The sequence below is a fragment of the Podarcis vaucheri genome, assembly GCF_965113315.1.
Source record: "Podarcis vaucheri genome assembly, chromosome: 10".
Taxonomy (NCBI): domain Eukaryota; kingdom Metazoa; phylum Chordata; class Lepidosauria; order Squamata; family Lacertidae; genus Podarcis; species Podarcis vaucheri.
In genome coordinates this window covers 5,663,981-5,684,535 of record NC_138748.1, presented here as the reverse complement: position 1 = coordinate 5,684,535, position 20,555 = coordinate 5,663,981, and the positions used below count along the sequence as shown (strand labels likewise).

General features: G+C 42.3%; 1 protein-coding gene across 5 annotated transcripts in view; it reads right to left on the bottom strand.

Moving 5' to 3' along the window:
- Window positions 1-12,410: 12,410 nt before the first annotated feature.
- Window positions 12,411-20,555, bottom strand: part of HGF (hepatocyte growth factor) — a 54,098-nt gene continuing 45,953 nt past the window's right edge. For 3 of the 5 annotated variants that reach the window (XM_082239649.1, XM_082239651.1, XM_082239652.1), the window contains exons 13-18: window positions 20,413-20,509; window positions 18,734-18,811; window positions 16,313-16,456; window positions 15,483-15,589; window positions 13,361-13,506; window positions 12,411-12,691 (exon numbers count right to left, since the gene is read on the bottom strand). In XM_082239649.1, coding sequence (XP_082095775.1) covers window positions 12,524-12,691; window positions 13,361-13,506; window positions 15,483-15,589; window positions 16,313-16,456; window positions 18,734-18,811; window positions 20,413-20,509 — 740 coding nt within the window. In that variant the 3' untranslated portion in view covers window positions 12,411-12,523. The remainder of the gene's footprint in view (window positions 12,692-13,360; window positions 13,507-15,482; window positions 15,590-16,312; window positions 16,457-18,733; window positions 18,812-20,412; window positions 20,510-20,555) is intronic. The other 2 variants (XM_082239650.1, XM_082239653.1) reach the window with 1 other exon arrangement.

The window sequence follows — 20,555 nt, the reverse complement described above, 5'->3', positions numbered from 1 at the left end:
ATACACACAAACAAACAAACCTCTCTCTCCCCAAGCCCCCCCCCCCCAATAGCTTATCTAATGTCTGGCAGGCACCTCAATCTCCAAGCTTCTTCCCCTCCCCTCCATAAACGCCAATAAAATTCCCCATCTTTGAAGAATGGGGACAAAGTAGGTAAAGGCAGTACATGCTGCTCTGTGGATTCTGCTCTCTCAAAATTAAAGCACAGTGTTCTCAGGAATCAGTGAGACCCTCCAAAGACAATAATAATAGCCCTGATGAGATTTGCTTCTTCCAGAAACACTGTCTTTGAGACAATCTCTTCTGTTCCTTTTGTTCCGCCTGGGATAACTAGTCTCCTTTTGTTCCCATTGGATATTTCACTGGCATATCTATGAAACACTTACTTGAAATCAGCCATTGCAATATTTGAATGATCTAATATTTGATTTCATATGGCAAGCTAAAAGTAGGCTTCTGCTATTGGGATCAAATAGAGCCCAATTAAGTTATCTACATATTAAATTACACACTTTACAATAACTCCAGTTACAGCTGCAATCCTATGCATGCTTACACGAACTGAATGGAAGCCCCAATACCTAAGATTTGAAATATTCAAATTAGAAAATACGTAATTTTATAGTGCATGAATAGCAGCAGGAGAGAAGCTGTAGCTGGGTGAACTGCAAAGCAGGTAAACCCTTTGTTACCATTTTCCTGCTTTGCTTTGCTACTGCTCCTCTCTGAAGGGAGAGGAGAGAACCTGGACCAGATGGCTCAGTTGGTTAGAGTGTGGTGCTGATAATGCCAAGGTTGCAGGCTCGATCCCTGTATGGGACAGCTGGGTATTCCTGCATTGCAGGGGGTTGGACTAGATGATCCTCAGGGTCCCTTCCAATTCTATGATCCTATCTCTGGAGGTAGGTGTGCTATGGGGGGGCTGAGCCCCTCCAATTTCAAGGAGGGGGGTGGACCCCATCAAAATTCCCTGGCAGCTGCATGCTCGCCAATGTTGACATTGTGTAGCCCCAGCCTCCTCCATCACGGGGGCAAGGCGGTGCACTTGCCTGGAGAACATGGGACCCCCACACTACTGACTGATAACAGCTGGCCTTGATGCCAGACTTCAGGGTAGTGTAAGGAGGTTAAATGGGGGGAACTGCTGGTTCGATGTGAATGAGTTGTAGATGAAGCATAGGCTGAGGTTTTGTTTATTCGCGAATTAGTGGGTCAGAGCATTGCTTTGTTTATTATTTGAGTATCGTTAATGTTGCTTGCTACTGTTTATGTAGCTGGTATTTTTTCCCATGGATGCTATGAAATAGCACAATAATATGAAATATTAATGTATTGTATGATGCCCCCCCCCATATAGTATCTCTTTCTTTGCTGTAATATGCTTGGACACCTTTGAGTGACAAACGACTAAGAGTAGTTGAACATGATGATTTTGATTATAAGTATAACAGAGAAGATATGAATGCAGCTGTACAGATATAACTCTGGAGCCCGTAAGAACCTCCATTTTGATATCTGGCCTGGGAAAGACCCCTGCTGGAAGCCCTGCAGAGCTGCTGAACGTCAGAGATGGTTCCCTGGTGTGATTCAGTGGAAGGTGGCGTCCTGTGTTTCTAAATGCAAAGCCCACAAAGGTCAGTTGTTTTGCAAGGAACTAAGGGAAATCTACCCCCCCAAAAAAAAAAAAATTTGGGGTGGACTTCTGTATATTTTCTTCTTTAGAAAAATGGTAGAGGGGAAGAGCAATGAGTATCAGATGGTATTGAATGAGGTTTTCTATAAAACAAAATCTTGAATCCAATAATCAAGGAACAAGGGATTTAACAGGTTTTGGGATTGCTGTTTTTCATACATTCAATATATTTTTACCTTTTCAATTCCTAGCTCTGCATTTATCCTCAGATTAAGCTGACAACGAGATTGCTTCAAAATGTAGCTAGAGAGCAATTATATCTTGGTATAGAGCAGAAGCAGCCCAGATGTTGCTGGACTGCAACTCCCTTTATCCCTGACCATTGGCTATGATGGTGGGGGCTGATGGGAGTTGTAGTCCTGCCACATCTGGAGTACCAAAGCAATGGGGTACCAAATGCTTTGAATCCCAGGGAACTTTTTTGTGTTTCTAGTAGCCAAGTCTTTTCTGGGTCAATATGTGCAGCAGACCACTCTTCTAGGAACCCGTCTATGTTTGGTGGCAGTATATCTGCCTATTGCTGACAGTGGTATCCCAACATGAGGATGGTGCCACACTGGCCAGAGCAACCATGCCAGAAAATGGAGGGTGGCACTCTTCTGTTCAAACAATAGGAACCTGAGGGGATGTTTTTGGACATCTTGTGTTCTGGGACAGCTCCCATGGCCAGACCATGGATGCAGAATAAGAGAGGCAAAGTTCAAGACGCATCTCCTTGGACCATTGTTGATTGTATGGTGGCAATTTGGTTAATGTCAAAGGCTTGCTAATGTTTTGCTTTGTCTTTTTACAGCTACCTTACTGTGAATAAGGAAAAAATAGTGCTACACATGATTGCTATTTCTGCTTTCAGTCCACAGCTGTGACTTTTTGAAGAGAAAAACCCACTTGCTTATTAATGTCTAACAGATTGGCCTACAACTTGTTTTATAATTTGTTCTTGGAGGAGAATGAGAATCTAACTTTTCTCTTAAACAAACATTAAAGAAATCTGTAGTTTTACTTTAGACTTCGTTCCAAGGCTAAAAACAATCCAGTTTCTGGAGAAAAATTTAAATAGCCAATATCCTGCATTTTTGGCTCCAGTTTTGTTTCTTTTTTAAACAAAATCAGTAAATGAATCAGGAAGCATCGAACTTTTTAGCACTAACTTTAGCTCTGAGTTCAGGTACTATATATCTCCATATCCATAATTATTTATTTATGTAAAACTTATTTTGCATTAAAAACTGTCTTTAAAATCATGATAATTTGATTTATCTAATGTAATAAGAATGGGAAAATAGATTTATAATATCAAAATAATACTAGAATGCAATACTCTATGAGAGAAATGGAAATTACTGTAATGGAAACTAAGGATGTCAGGGAACTCTGATGAAAACAGAAACAGGAGTAGAAATTGCAGGTGTTCACTTATTAGTCCCATGCAAAGCAATTCAGCAAAAATGATCAGTATTTGCTGTTGCTGCTACTGTCAGTCTGCCCCTCCTATGTGATTCCATAGTTTTTCCAAGTATTCATTGCTTTTCTAAGTTATTATTAGGTCACCATTTTCTACATCTCCCGCCTACCTCACTGCCTCCCCCCAAAAAACCTGACCCCATTTGGACCATTGCAATGTGTTACGCCCTATGCTGATAATTGTAGTCCAGCAACATCTGGGGAGCCCTGGTTTCCCCATCCTTGACAAAGACAACATCGTATCCTATGAATTTTGAAGGACAGTGCTGCACATATGTCATGGGTTTCTCAGGTTAACCTACAAAATTAAAATTAAAGCACTGATTGCTTTAAAGATAGGGAGAAAAGGATACAGGTTTCATCTCTTCAGCCTTACCTACTTCTGTAGAAGCTGTCTGTGGAACATTTCTAACTTTTCTTTTAAAAAGGCTTAAACTGAAGGAACCAAGCCATTAACACAGAGCTGAGACAGAGCAGCTGCCATACAAGATGTCAAAGAATACTTAAGCAAGTGTTGGCAATGTAGAGAGAACAGATATGCTTAGGCAATGAAACCTGGATGATAAGCAGTTTCTCTTCAGAGAGTGGTCATCACCTGGGCCTCAAAGAGGCTGAACAAGACTTTGGTCAAAGGCCACACATGGATCTTATAATGCCGACCACCTGGCTCTCATATTACCATAAGTGCTTATGGAATAAACATGAAAAATTGGGCTATGAGCCAGTAAGAAAGGTTTCCACTGTATAAAAAGGGGCAGCACTCCTAAAAGAAATAGTACTATTCACAAATGGTTTACTGGAGACAGATAAATTTGCTCGGTGTGTTCCTGTAGCATAATATCATTGAAGCAAGTTGGAAATTTAACCTGAAGTGGCAAACATTCCCAAGTGACAATGAAAATATGCTATCAGCATTAAGTGGAACGTAGTATATATAGTTACAGATAGGTAGCCGTGTTGGTCTGCCATAGTCAAAATGAAAAAAAATTCCTTCCAGTAGCACCTTAAAGACCAACTAAGTTAGTTCTTGGTATGAGCTTTCGTGTGCATGCACACTTCTTCAGATACACTGAAACAGAAGTTGCCAGATCCTTCTATATAGTGAGAAGGTGGGGAGGGGTATTACTCAGAAGGGTGGTGGGAATGGGAGATTGGCAGATAGCTGAGATGAGCCTGTTGACGACTCTTAACGACTGCAATAGGTCTTACAGGAAGAGGCAAGGGGTGAGAAGGTGAGAAATGGCTTAGTCATGTATAATGAGATAAGAATCCAATGTCTCTGTTCAGACCAGGTCTCTCCATTGTTTATATAGAATGTTCATTGTATATATAGAATGTTCCTAAATATATGCAGACACACTGTTAGTTCTCTGAAAGAACATTTCAAAAAGTCAGATGTTATGGGGCTATTATGCTACAGATTGCCACATTATGAAAACATAAAACTACATCAACATACTGTCTCAGTTTCCACTGGCCAGCCATGGTGTTGTGGGATTGTGTGAAGGCTCCCTGAGCTATTGCAGAAGCTTTCCTCTTTACCTGGTCCTAAGCTGTGCTGCTACACTGCTGTCACCAAGCTTCAGCTTAGTGCATGGGTTGGCAAACTAAGGCCTGAGGGCCAAATCAGGCCCAATTGCCTTCTGGATCTGGCCCATAGACTGCGTGGATCACCAGCATGTGCGTTCTTTCCCTCTCCCTCACACGGCGCCGGCGCCACCTCCTCCCTCCCTCCTACTGGCTTCTCCCCGCCCTGCCTATAGGAGGAAGGAGGCTGCCACCAGCAGCAGCGGCCACCATTTTAAGCAGCCCCTCTCTGGAGCCCTTTCACACGCTGCTCATCGTCCTGCCACTGCCACCAGCTGCTCGCAAGACACAGGTAAGCAGCTACTGGGGCTCATGGTGCTCTTGCATCATTTCCCCCCAAAATATAGTCCGGCCCCCTACAAGGTCTGAGGGACAGTGGACTGGCCCCCTGCTGAAAAGGTTTGCTGACCCCTGGCCTAGTGTGTCAGCCAACCCTGGGCTTCTGGACAAATCAAGAGCTGTGAACAAAGAGCAGTCTGGAGTGAGCAAACCACAAGTTCAGGTTCAAATAACACAATAAGCCAAACCATGGCCTAGCTCACAGCAGCACAGCAGAGGACCAGAGGAGGAGCAAAATGACTGTAATCTTCCTCTCTGGGAACCTGTGGGCTCCTATGTTCACTCTCGGGCATGGTTTGGCTTAGCATTGTGTACAAACCAGGTGATATGATGTCATGGACTGGTGGGATGCAGAGGAATGGTAGATGGAACTAGCTGGGCAACCACCAAGAGAAGAAGGCTCAGATAAGTGGTCAGAGAGGGAAGACTGGGAAGAGAAGGCATCAGAAATTGAAGGGATAACAAGGTTAAGTGAGTTGGGAAGGTGTGCGGCAAAAAGAAGTCAAGAATCATAAGCTGAAGGCTGAAGCTGGCAAGTGGGAGGAGGGAGGACAAGAGGCAAAGATGAGTCAGGCCAGTGAAAAGTCACAGATGTCTCCCTGTTCTGTTCCAACAAGATCCCCTCCCTCACCAATCTCCCAGAACCAGGAGAGGCATGAAAAGGGTGGAGGAGAGATTAGCTCTACACAGGCACAGTCTCTGATTGCTTGGGGAAAGCCCTGGAGAGAAGGAGACATAGACAGCTGTGGGGAGTGGGAACCTTCAGTCTCAGCAACTGATTTCATGGAGGAAGACCCACTGAATGAGCAAGTCGTTACTCAGGTCTGCCGGGGAAGGATTTAAACTGGCTGCACTTGAGCTGCTGTGCTCATTGGGCCTGACACTCATTTCTAGGCTACATACTATTATATTCACTTTGCTATAATTCACCACCCATTTGCTTTCCAATTTAATGTGATAAAAGCATATGGCTTTTATACACGTTATTGTTCAAGACCATCTCTGGAAAAGACAAGATCTGGAAGCAAAAAAAATGTCAAGGTTTGACATTGTCATGCATGACATAGTTCATGACATTCTCTCCATCCCATTTGCATTGCATTCTTTTTGCATTGGAATGAATGGTGTGGAATAATGTAATAATTTGATTCTGCCACAGCAGACAGCAAGACGAATAACATGGCTGCAGCGGAATGGAGACAGTGCTGCAAGTGTGGAATGCAGGTTGGAACAGAAATTGTGCATTCTTACATCCCTAGCTTCTAATCACAGAAGGAGCAACACTGCAACGGCTCCCAGCCACAACACTAATGTCAGAAAGGGTCCTAATAAATCTGCAACTTGAATGTGTGTCACTATAATTCATTTATATGGTGTTCTCCTTGACTTTCAGGGTTTGGGGGCTCTTATAGCCTGTATGGGTTTCATAAAGAAAACAATACAAATGGAAAATTTGGAATAAGACACAGTTCATTTCAAAACTTAGTTGACATCCCCCCTCCCCGCCCCCGGGATTCAGGCCACCATCCTCAAACTTTACTGAAGTGAGCTGGTGCAACATCTCAGGCAGAACAGGAACTACCACTGCTGCCATCTTGGATCTTTCTCTACGCACAAATCAACTCTATGAGAAATATCAACTGCAATAACACCACTGTCCAAGATGAAAGTAGCAACTTCACTATGGCCAGTAAATCGGATTCTTCCAAGCACAGTCAATACAGCTGCTGCACCAGCTTGGGAGAATATAAAATGACAAGCACAATTTTCTTGCTCTTTCATCTCAACCTGTAAGTTTTTGAATAATGTTCAGATAAATGGCATACACAGCTTTTTGATAAAATATTTTATTAATAATAATAAAGATACAAAAATACCAACTTTAATGGCTAGTGAAGATGCCCTTAGTTACAGAATTATTGTAAAGTCAGAACCATAGTGTTAAACAGATTTCTAACATCAACAGGCAGCATCTATGAATAGAGGAAAATATTGAAGGAAAGTTAAACTGTGATCCATTTAAAAATGGAGTGACACTCAATAATGACTTTAAAAAGAAATAACATGGCTCCTTTCACCAACAGGCCAACATTCACAAATCAATAATATACTGGCAAACCTGGGGGGGGGGGGGAGAGAACATTTTTAATATGGCAAAATATATAATCATAAATCAAATAAACTGAAATCTATTGATTTCCCAGGGGATGAGCTGACCATAATCTTTCATATTTTTGTTAGAAAGGACACTACAATCCCACTAACGTAAAAACAAGCAAGCAAAAACCTCTGCTTTCTAAATACCACCTGAAGCAGTGTGAATAGTAAAACCAATACAAAAACACAGAAATAAATGAAAATGTCTATTTTTCCCCCCTTTGGGAAAAGCTATTCATCTTCTGCATCTTCCAAGCCCAGTTCCACACACAAAACACATCTATGAATTTCAAGCAATGAATGCTCATTTATGATTTTGACCTCAAATAAAAAGTATGTGCCCTATTTTTCCAATATCTGTTCATGTCAATAGCCCCACCATGTTTTTTTTACAGAATGATCATATCCACAGATTAAAAGATTACGTATTCCAAGGAGCACAGAGCTGCCCACCGGCAACTGCAGCCCTGAGGTGAGTTTTCTCTTCTTCGTTTATAGCATCTTGTTCTACTCAAGCATGCCCTGACATCATTTAAGCCACAAGGGGGCGGGAACATGGGGCAAGTTGTATGCCGTTTACTAAGGGGAAAGAAGGCAATTGACACAGGCTGTCATTTTAGTTGCTGGACGCTTCATGTTTCTCGTAAAGTTGAGATCTGCCCTAAGTTGTACTGCACACTCCAAAGCTCAATGAGAGAGTTTCGTCACAATAATAAAATAGCACATACACAATCCAAAATAATATATATATATATACATACACCAGAAAGGAAACAACTGACACAACTGAAACCTGCTTTGTAGTCTACACTGCCAGGACTGATGAGGAAAACTTGTTATTCACTTGACGAGCTTTCCATCAGTTGTCGAGGTATAGTAGAAAAAGAACGGATACTAATTACATAATTCCTTGACAGTGTCCTTCTTAGCAATAGTTCTGCAATTGTAACACTTGCATGGTGAAGTACCATGGGTACCAACAAGCAATATCCACAGGAATAAATGATGCACAAACTCTTTGCCCTTTGTGCAAAGAAGCTGTTCTGTTTCCCTAGATTTGTTTTTCAGATTCCAACACTAGCAAAAGGAAAAGGCCAAGGGCCAATTAAAACACTCCCCCCCCCCCGCATCCCTTCAATCAAGCTTTCTTGAACATCCATCTCCAGGTACTTGCTGAACCATGTGAAAAACAAGACCAAACTTATGGCTCCCCCCACCCCCAGACCGGCTTGAAAGAGGGGAGGATTTAGACCAGGGAAATGGGTTAAATGCCATGTATCGGGGCACCACTTTCTCATCCTTAAACCAGACTCATGGGGCAGATAATGATCTCAGGAAGCACAAAGGCTCTTTTGGCTTGTTTTTTTAATTGAACAACAGCCCTCCAGAGCCTCACAGCAAACTCTCTTCGAAATGGAGGGCAGTTTTAAAATTCTACTGTTACATGACCTGTGATTTTAGAGGGGGTGATCAGCTGTTTGTAAAAATAATACAAAATCCAGTTAGGTTTGCAGATGATTTGCATTCTCTCTTGTGCAGCACTTCCCTCCCTTAGATCCAGAAATTACTGGCACACCTGAGAGCCAAAGGCTGCACAGTGCAGTAGTCAATCACACTGTTTGCAACTGACTGCATTACACGACAACAGCTTGCACCAGGAGCCACAAGGCTGGGTGCTGTTTGAACTACTCCAGTCAGTCATTAACAGTCACAACTGTAATGTGCAAAGCCTATGAAACCATGCAGGTTCCAGACCAAAGCACACTGTGTTTGCTGGGCCTTGGTTGACTGAATTAGAGGGGATCAAAACAATTTACAGACTGTACACGACAACTGCCTGGTCGATATACTACATTTATCCACATGTGTGCATACCAGGAGATGATCAGGACAGAAAAGGTACTGTGTGAATGAGCCCCACCCAACAACAAAAAATCCAAAGCCTGATAGGCAAGAGCTTACAGAAGTATTAAGTTCTAAATTATAGACCCTGTACAATTCATTCTACTGAGACTTCACTGAAAACAAATACTTTCGAAAGCCTTACATGTATAACCCACCCACTCCCACATGTATTCTTATATCTATATATCTATAGTTGTATTGTCTTCTGCACAGCAGAAGTTTATAATATTTTAGAATCACTTTTATTACACTGAACAAAATGTTTGCATACATAATACAAAATGCCTGCATGTATAATACATAGCGTACATAAATCTTGATAGAAATGCAAAGTGATTGACATTTTCATTATAGCCCCCCATTCTCTGCTTGTGTCTGGCAGGTCTATCGGTCAGCCAAGTCACGGCACAAGCAAAACCTTCCCTCCTTCTCTTCCCTCTGCATGCATCTCCTGCTTTCCGAAATCTGGTCTAGGGGTTCCCCCAGCCCTTGAGACCATATGGGGAGCATGTGTGGGGAGGAGAGGGAGAGAAGTTCTCTTGCACAACCAGAAGTTGTTCCACTTACATAGTTTTTTGTTGGATATAACCCAGAAAGTTTCTAGGGAGTTTCACAATATCTTACAACTTCATAACCCTGTTAAATTGAAGCAATTGGATTTATATAGGTTGGTTAACGGTTTATGGGTTGGGTCCGATCCCAATTCAGGCGTACAAGTCTCAAAAATGCATGTTAATACTATATTTCATGTCTGTCTCTCTGTGTGCATGCACACCAAATTCAGAAATTCCATTTTCATAATTCATACCCCATTTTTTATTTGAACGTGTGTAGGTTTTTAAAAATTCATTATTTCTATTAAAAGTTCTGTTGCGTAATTATAAACATTTTTACCTAAAAGACAGCAGAAGCAAACAAAAGCCCCACATATATTATATTTTGTTGTCTTGGTCTGATACTAAGGAGAATAGTGTTCAGGCAAATAAGGTCTGCTTCACACATCCTATTTTCCACGTGTTTGGAGAATTACTTTTAAGTGTGACTATGACAAACAGATTTTTGAACACTGAAGTGACATGCAGATCCATTTTAAATGTGGAGATTCTTTCTGCAATTCCATTCTGTATAGGAAATTTACTGCTTATCCTGCATAACTAACCAGGGATGGTGGCAAAATTCATGGCAAGCAAACCAAGCACTGAATTGCCCCATAGTCTGCTTGTCTGCTCTCTTTATGAAGCAGTCTTGCTTGCAATGACTAGCTGTGGATTTTCCCAATTATTTTTAAAGAGTTTTTCGAATATGATATTTGTTCTGAAAGATTTAGTCAGCTACTGTCATCACCAACACTTGATCTTAATTGTCTGCTAATTGGATCCTACTGAAATGTGCATTCATTTTAGCTTCTGTCTCATTGATTCACTGTTGAGGTGATTATGTTAGCCTTTAACCCGTCGCTTTCTGTGCACAAACAGAAAGTGATGTCATTGTCTTACACCTCACTGTGAACCTATGATATTTATTTATGTAAGAAAAATGGGTATTACTTGTATTGTGTGAGTGTTAAAATGCAAGTCTGGTGCACTTTTTTTTAATAACATCATTATATTATAGATTATAGCATTATAATAAGTGGTTACTTTTCTTACCATCCTGCTAATGCTTAATATTTTTCATTATCAATCCACGCCAAGGGACAAACTGCATTCTTAGTTATTTTTTATGTGCCAAGTGTGGGGTTGGGCTGGTAGTGGAAGCTATGCAAGCTATGCCTTGAACAATAGGAAGTGGGTTTTGGGGATGTGGTGTGTCACTCATTTGCTTGACAATATCAGTTATTGATATGCTAGCTGGGTGACAAAGAACAGTAAAGGGAATGAGGAGTCGATCACCTCCTCAGTCTCACTTGCACAGCTAGTATCCCTGAGGTAAGAGACATTTTTCAATGGGCAATTAGGGCTCATCTGTCTATTATGGTTGTGGGAGAGGAACCTTTGAGAGATATTGTTCAGAAGGTTACACAACCTTCAGGTTTTTTCCTGCTGCTAATAACAGAGCCATACACTGCAATGGAGAAGCAGTGTCTAACCCAGGAGTCTGCAACCTTTAAGACAAAAAGAGCCACTTGGACTCGTTTTCGAAGAAAAAACAAACTGGGAGCTGCAAAACCATTGCGACATTTAAAACAAATATATCTCCGGAGCCGCGATCTGACAGCGGGCGGGAAGGTGACGTCGGGACAGTGCATGACTAACGCACACACCGCCCTCATACGACGTCACAGCCAGTACAGCGCCCACCACAGTGGGGAGTGTCGGGGCGCACAATGCGCCTCCTCCCCTCGCTAGTATCTGCCCCGGAGCCGCGGCAAAGGTGTAAAAGAGCCACATACGGCTCCGGAGCCGCGGGTTGCAGACCCCTGGTCTAACCTTTAAAGACATGAGGCAGAGGCGAAACATGTAGTTTCATCTCAATAAGTCATTATGCTGCAGAGTAAGACCACGGGGAGCAAAGTGTGCCCCCCCAATAACATGGCTGGGCACAAATAATTAGTTGCACACATCTTTGGATCCCACTGAGAGAAAATACACTGCTTTTTGCTTGTTGGAACCCATTCATTGACCCCTCTATACTCTCATTATTGCAAATATGTATAGAAAACCTAACTAGTTCAAAAATACAACAGTAATAATGGCTTATAAATTGTTATCAAACATCTTCTAGGCATCCCTATTAATTTAGGGTTTTTCTTTTCTTTTTTAAGAGTGTAAAACTGAGAATATACAGTGAAATCCCATAAACAGTTTGTGCAAGTGATTCCCTCCAAAATCAGATATTGTAGCTTGTGGAACTAAACTGGGTTATAAATCCAAGCAACTGTTTACAAAGGGGATTGAAATATAATTCCATTTTGCTTTTAGTAGGAGAAAGAATCAATTCTGGCTGATGCATGCATTTATCATTGTCCTAAAGAAGTATTAAGAGGCTTACATAAGTAAGGAAAAATATTGTAAATTTCAAATTATGTTCATGTCTCATCAACCAACTGACGTAACCAGCAGCATATAAGAAATTGGGCATTCTAATTCCACAGAACCCATCTTCATCCAGCACTCACATTTTGAAATTCTGCTTTCCCATTCAAGTATTATCAGGAAATAGGTCACCATACTTGCTTAACCTACAGTTCATATAACGCACCAACAGACTCAACATGACAGAAATATCCATAAATATCAGCAAAACTTGACTATCAAGTAGTACTTGATTGTTGCTGTTTGTTTAAAGAATCAAAGAACTTTCAATTACACTTTGATTTCATTCCTTCCCAAAATGTTCCAACAACTGGAATTTGCTTTCTTGGCTGGAATGTTCAGCTATGATTTGAACGTCATTAAGATTTTATGTATCCATCGGGTGTAGTAGGCCACCCTGACAAAAATCCCAGGTCGCCTGAGATTTGCACATCCACGCCCAGGAATGATCACTCCCATTACTAATTTACTTCTGTTTTGCTCGCAGACCAATGGACCGCCATAATCCCGCTAGAATGAAAGGAAAGAAAAAAGAACAAAATAAATAGAAGGATACCTATATTGTTACAGAGCAAAAAGTAAAAACTATCTCATATATGCCGTACAAGATCCTGATGTGTGTCGTCAGGTGACCGACCATCCTAGTCAATTCAACAGGCTATAAGAAAAATGCCTCATTGCAATTTAAACTTGCTCCACTGAAATCAAAGGCAAAGCTTTCACTAATTTCATTGGTGCTAGAACATTATGTACCTATGTAACTAATTCTATCAAAATATAGGCTAAGCGATTCTTATTAGGGTTTAGCATCAAAACAGGCTCTGATTGGGTGTGGACCCAAGTACTCTAGTAAGAAGAACTTCAGCAATTGCTTGCCTCCAATTTCAGTTTTTTAATATTACAATTCTAGGGAAGAAGATGTAAGATGCTATTCTACAGATTTCTAACATTTTTTACATTGAGCCAATGTAGTGTAGAGGTTTGAGGGTGTGATTAGGACTAAAGAGATCAAGGTTCAAATCCCTTCTCAGCTGTGAAGCCCAGTAGGTAACATCCAGCTAGTTATCATCTCTCAACCTGACCAATATCAGAGTATGGTTTTGAAGATAAAATTGGTGGAGAGAGATTCCTGGAAATCCATGAAGGAGGGTAGGATATAATAAGCCAACAGAATTGTACCTCACAAGTTCCACTGCCAATGCTCTCAGCCTTAGCACACATTTCTGACTCTTTCACGACTATATTTGTTCCAAAATCTTGACTGCAGCGCTCATTTCCCATGATGATCATATTTGCTTCTCGAAGTCTCCCATCAAAGGGTGCATCTGAAACCCAAAAGCAGAAATGAGAATATGCTGTTGTTTGCTCTCTCTTCAACAATAAAGATCATGTTTTTCTAACAAAAAACAAGTTCCCAAATATGGATGCTATATTGGTTCAAATAAAGAAGCATAACACAGAGTTTGACTTTGCTAAAAGAATAAAAACAATTAATGCACATTTTGAGAGAGATGTTACCATGAGGCATAAATCAGACTAAGTCTATATAAAGTTGTAATTCTAAAACCATTTCCTCAAAAGCAATTCCGCTGAAGCCATTTGACTAGGTACCAGAACAATATGCTTACCGTATATACTCAAGTATAAGCCGACCCGGATATAAGCCGAGGCACCTAATTTTAGCACAAAAAACTGGGAAAACCTATTGACTCAAGTATAGTTCATCACACCACAAACCTGGTGGGGGCGGCAGCGGCGGAGGAAGAACAAGCAGCCCCAAAGGGCTGCTTTTGGGCTGCTTGTTTCTCCGCCGCCACCACCGACAGCGGCAAAGGCGGAGGAGGAGGGAGGAGGAAGGAGCAGCCCAAAAGGACCCTCACTCGAGTATCAGCCGAGGGGGGCTTTTTCAGCATAAAAAATGTGCTGAAAAAGTTGGCTTATACTCAAGTATATACGGTAATTAAAAGCTAAGCAGAAAATAAAATCAAGTTAACTGATCTGCTTCCTGACGACACCTGATAAATGTCAGGAGCGCAGCAAAACAGATTTTTCCATCCCCCACACACAACTAAATCACAACCTGCCATACTTTCCCCCTACTGGTGGGTTAGTTAATCAAAAATGTCAGGTGTGAGTTTATGAGGCAGGTGGTGCAGCGGAAGCCACATCAAACAAGGCGTGATGCGCATGTGCCACGGATGACGTCTCCCTCTCTCCAGCACTGAATGTCATGCTGGAAGTCCAGGTCTGGTGGAGGAACTCGAGATGAGCCACTGGCCTGATCTAGCAGGCTATTCTTACACAGAGGCCAGACAACAGTTTGGGAGGAAAAATATGGGCCAACCTTTTAAAGTACGATAAAGAAGACAACCATTTGGTCATCTCTGTGTTGTTGTTGTTGCTGCTGCTTTGCCTAATTCATATATATATTAGGGGTGACTGGAATCCCCAGGGAAATTTTGGTAGCCTTCTGGAAAACTCCTTTTGCTTCCCTCAAAACCCCTTCTATTCTCCACACACACACACCCCATGGGAACTGTCAGGGAACTGACATCAGAGCGAGAGGCGAAGGGGAGGCTCCCAGATGATGCTGGCGAAGGACCCAGCAGCAGGGGGAGAAACAGCTCAGTAGAGGGGGAAGCCAATCAGCGCAACACCAGGGATGAAGGGGGGCAGACGGGGGAATTGGAGAGAGGGCTCCAGGACTCTTCACTGGACATCAGTGAGGAGAGCCCAGGTCCTCCGTTACCCACGCCTTCCCTGCGCAGAAGACTCCCGCGCAGTGAGAGGAGGAGGAGACTGGGTGTCAAACAACTTTTATGCTGGAATAGGTTCAAGAAACGCCCACTGACGGATTCTGCCAGTGACTGAGGCAGCCACGATGAGAAGGGGCTGTGCAATCAGAAAGGTTTAACAAGGCAAATTAACCCAGAAAGGGACCAGTTTAGGCACGAGAAACTCATACCTATTACAGGAACCTTCAAATTGGCCTCATCATTTCACTTTTAGCATCAGTGATTCTATCCAAATCACTGTTGATTTTAAAAAAGCAGGACCAGTGCTTTTTTTCTAAAAAAAAAAAAAAGTTTAGGGGTCCTCTCATTTTCCTACTCATATTGAAATACTGCTCCTCAATGGGGCCAAACTTAGATTCACAAAATGTTTTGGGGTATGTGTACCCCCAGAAAAAAATCACTGAGCAGACCCCCCCCCCCCATAATACATGAACCCACACAAACTGGGAACCCAGGTGGCTATCAGCACCCCAGTGCATGTTCTACTTCAGAAGAAAAGCTCTTACTTCCTGTATGTCCCCATCCATAAACAGTGCAAGTAGTGCCTTCCGGAATGGTACATCCAGAAATGGGCAACCTGATGATTGCCACAGCATCACTGCTTACTGCTGGCCTGGAAAGAGATTATATAAAGACAGATGTATACTTATTCTTACCAGCCCTTTTAAAGCAGAGTTCATACTCACAACAATTTCAGTAGCTAGATCAAGTGAACAGACATGTACTTGCAACTTTTCAAAAAGTTTAAAGTTCAGCAAAAGGACTTAAGATATATTCTAGAATTTGTTTTTTGAAGCCCACAGACTGAAAGTTCTATAGCAAATTTCTTTACATGAAGACCCTCCAAGTGTTCCTAAGAACTCATGAACTGGGATTCTTTTCAGGAAAATGACACATTTTTCTACCTGCTTATTGTCCACGGATTTCTTTTTGGGATCTGCCTAGTGGAATTGCCTTCTGGAATTATTGTTTTGAGGACATTTTCACAAGTGCGTGGAGGAGCACATGTTGTGATGTGATGTGTGTAATCACCTCAACAGTGAATCAATGAGACAGAAGTTAAAATGAATGCACATTTCAGTAGGACCCAGTTAGCACGCAGTTAAGATCAAGCGTTGGTGATGACAGTAGCTGGCTACATCTTTCAGAATAAATATCATATTTGAAAAACTCTTTAAAAATAATTGGGAAAATCCACAGATAGTCATTGCAAGCAAGTTCTCTGGTCACTTTACTCGGGAATTATATTATATACAGTAGCAAAGTCTCTTGCCATCTAAGAAGTGCACAACTGTCAACACAAACCTGCAAAGAAAGAAGCATGATTACAACTGACCTGGAAAGTTTCAGCAATACCAGTTCTGATCCTTTGGGACCATATACCAGCTGGGAGATATTCAGAACTTGCTTATGCTTCTCTTCGTGTGCTCTTTCAACATTATGAATTCCAAGCCATGCTCGATAGTCTTTGAGATTATACCTAAGGAAGGAAAATTCAATGGCACTTTGTATGTGCTTCTCTGTCCAAATCAATCAACACTTGGAGTGGGCTAGTGGCTTTACGCTCTCTGGATCAGTTTACCATGGACAGATTTCAAACCTTTAATTGTGGTTCAAAGGTGAACATGCAGCGTGGTGATGCATGGAGCAAAAATCATGGCTGCTTCACTCTTCCCGTGCCCCTGCTACACTGCCAGGAGCCAAGTCACAGTTTGGCTCAGCGCTGTATCTGAATCCAAGCTCACGGTTTGTTTCCTCCAAACAAGCCACGGACAGTAAGCCAAAAACAAACCTTGGTTACAGCTTTTGCTTTGTTCTAGAAGATAAATAGCACAAGCCAAACAATGGTTTATCTCCCAAGCAGTGTGGCAGCAGTAGGAATGGCGGAGGAGGGTAGCAGCAGCCATGATTTTCATCCCATGCACCAGAATGCTGCGTGTGCATCTTTGAACTATAGCCAAGCTTCACTAGAGTGGCTGGGGAAACCCAGCCAGATGGGAGGGGTCTAAATAATAACTTATTATTATTACTATTATTATCACTATTGTTTAAAGTGTTGTGCAAATCAGACCACTGACTTGCATGCCCAGGGTAAATATGAAAACACTTTGTCAGTTTGAAAGACCACGGTGTGCTGTTGAGCCTCTTCGATTGTGGTCCAATACTTCCCGCATCCCTACTTAATTTAGTCTTCTAGTCCTTAGTCCTTCCTACTTGCTATCGGGGTTGTTGGGGGTTTTTGTGTGTGTGTTTTACACCATTGGCCAATCTGTTTTGATGTCAAAATGCAAGTGTGTCAGCTGCCGTCTCAGCTGCCTGACCCAAAGTTTCCGAGATCCTCTGTATAATTACAGGGAAGATGCAGATTCTAGGTACGCCCTCTCTTTCTGGAGAAGACGTTGACAGGCAATGCCACTCTCTGAACAGGTTGCAAGTAAGAAGGTAGGCAGGGGGGCTGGCTAAGGACAGATTGAAGTTGGTGGGGAAGCAGGGGCGAACGAAGGCTAACCGACACCTGGGGCACGGCAAACTACTGGCTGCGCACGCGTGGTGTCGCTACATAGGGCGCATGTGTGGAGTCGCTAGATACCGTGCATGCGTGCGACACCGCGCATGCGTTGCATGTACTGGTTTGCTGCCGGCACTGCTCAAATGCTGTACGGACGGTGGCAGGATCCTCTGCTTGTGGCTGCAGCCGCGAATGGAGGATCCTCCACACGCGGCTGCGTGATGGTTGCTTGGGCCGCCGCGCCCGGGGGTAGTGGGGCAAGCACCCCAAGGGGTGCCTTCTTGCCACCACCCCCAACATGGCACCCGGGGTGCACCGCCCCCCGCCCCCTTGCGACACCACTGTGGGGAAGAGCATAATTATCAGAGGATAATTCACTCTGATAGACCAACCTAGGCTGAACATTGCCCATTTCAAATAAAAGCACTTCTCATTTCTGTTGGTTGAAATGGAATTTGTATTATTACACAAAGGAAATGGCAAATATTTAGAACCAATGACGTTTAAAACTGCAAGAGATTTTTGAAAGAGTTCATCTGAATCTTTAGCTGAGATTTCTGCATTGCAGGGGGCTGGACTAGAATCTGGGATTCTATGAACCATTTGTTTGTTGGTCCAGCAACACTAATCACATTAATACATGTTTTTTTTTTACATTATAAAATTCTGTTGCTTTACTTAAAATCTGTTAACAATGTGACAAAAAATGTCTAACGTGGTATTCTGAATGTATAAATTCTAAATACATATTCAAATGCAGTAGACCACTGAAACTGTGACTGATGCAATCTGCTAGGGAATAGATTTGGGATAATAAGAACCAGCAGAAAACTGTAAACTAATTCTTTTTGTGGAGGATGGGGCTTGTTTATTTCTTATTTTCACATACCCTAATCTACATTTCCTGGTTTCGATTACAGCTTAACGTAAGTACAACACATTTCAAAGAGCAATTGCCAAAGTAGTTTATGGCTACAAGGTCAAATTCTTGGAAAGCTCCAAGTTGCATCTGGATTCTTGACTAAACAGAATAGAAGTTTTGGGTATTCTCCGCCTCACCACCTAGGTAAATCAATTGTGTGGTAATATTAATTATATGAAAAGGATAATTGTTGCAGAATACAACTTTATAAAGGCTATAGTTATACAAAGAGGGCTAGGTTGCAGCAGAGAGATTCCTACCACAAGCTCTTAAAGAATAAAATTATTTTTCTACACTAACTGTGTAGTAATAAAAAGTTACTTTACCGAGAAGGAAAACATTGTTTTGCTGTCAGGACCCAGTCTTCCTTTATTAATGAACCTCCGCAGAAATGCCTGCCTCTGCTGGAGGAAAAGGTTGAAATAGTTACTTGTAGTCATAAGCAGCTGCATACAACTCAAACCAATATTGTTCTTATTATAACTAACATAAGAAGAGCCGCTGGATCCGGCCCCTGGCCCATCTAATCCAGCGTCCTCACAGTGGCCAGCCAGATGCCTGTGGAAGCAGACCAGGAGCGGAGGAGCCTTCTCCCCAGCCCTCCTCCAAGCTAGCTGCCTAACAATGTGATGCTGACTTCCAGAAAATTGTTCCCCCTCCACACCCAGGTCAATGTATCAATAGCAACCGTACTCTTTTGCCATTGTACCATAGCATGAAAACAAGATTCCTCTTCCCCCAGCAAGTATAGCTTTGTCTTAGTTTCTGTGCATTGCTTTAAAAAGAAAGATAAGCTTGAGGCCCAAGAGTCTTCTGCTCTTGGGGTTCTATCCAGTCGTGGCTTTAAATGCACAGAGGCAACCCCCTTTGTGCAAGGCAGGGCACCTCTTTTTTGCTGATCTCTTCTACCCAATTTGTACCACCCACCCACCCACCCAATGCCTCTAAGAAGCTTCTCCTAAAGGTTGGCGAGCCATTTGGAAGAGTATGAGATATGGGCCAGAGGAGAGAGTGAAAATGGGATAAATATCAATAAACACTCAGCATCCAAAACAGACCCACAAAGGGAATCAATCAAGAAGAAGAAAAAGAAATGTTTCTGTTACCAGAGAGCTCTGCAGCTTGTTTCAACTTTGCATTCTGACCCTCATGAAGGTCTAAAATATACAAGGCTGAAATGCACTGGGCTTGTTTCTGAATAAAATACCATATAGCATATTGCGATTTTTCTCCTTTTCTTTGGGTGAAAATAGGATGCCTCACCTGACACCAACATAAATGATTCTGCTAACACAAAACCACCATGGGCTGCAATCCTAGCCCCATTTATCTAAGAGGGAAGCCCCACCGAATTCAGTAAGACTTACTTCTGTGTGGACCTGCTAAAGAGTCTGCTGTTAGTCAGGGTAATGGAGATCATTCAGTTAACCACAAAGGCCAAAGGACTGAGTGAGCAAGAACTGGGATGCGGCCTGCCTGAGTTTGAGACCCTGCTCTCAGAACCAATGGAATATACCATATTTTTTGCACCATAACACTCACCTTTTTCCTCCTAGAAAGTAAGGGGAAATGTCTGTGCGTGTTATGGAGGGAATGCCTATGGGTGGCATGCCTACGGATTTTCCTCCTCTAAAAACTACGTGCGTGTTATGGTCGGGTGCGTGTTATAGAGCGAAAAATACGGTATAAGTGTGAGACTTATGCTGTCTTGTGGAAGCAATGTGAGGAACTTGTTACTCAATGTGCATTTAGAAATTCAGTGTTTCTCCCCTAAAATGGAGAATCAGAGACAATAGGTCTGTCCAAATGTTCAGAACCACATGACGGCAATTGCATTAACATTCGTTCAGGGTTTCAGTTCACAGGGACAGTTTATGCGTTTTCAACAGGTCGCTCCACTACGTGGACACAATTATTGTTATGTTCTTTTGAATGACCAAATAAGGTCTTGGGAGGAAGGGAGGGTTGGATCCCACACAGTGAAGGGCAGCACATACAGTCTTACCTGTCCTTCAAACTAACCATCCATCCTTTGTCAGGTTGAGTTGGGATTCCATTAACAACTCTCAGGTGTTTTGTTGAGGCACAAGGGATAACAGCAGCTGAAAGAATGTTCTTAGGTTACATTATATTCCACTTTAGACCTAA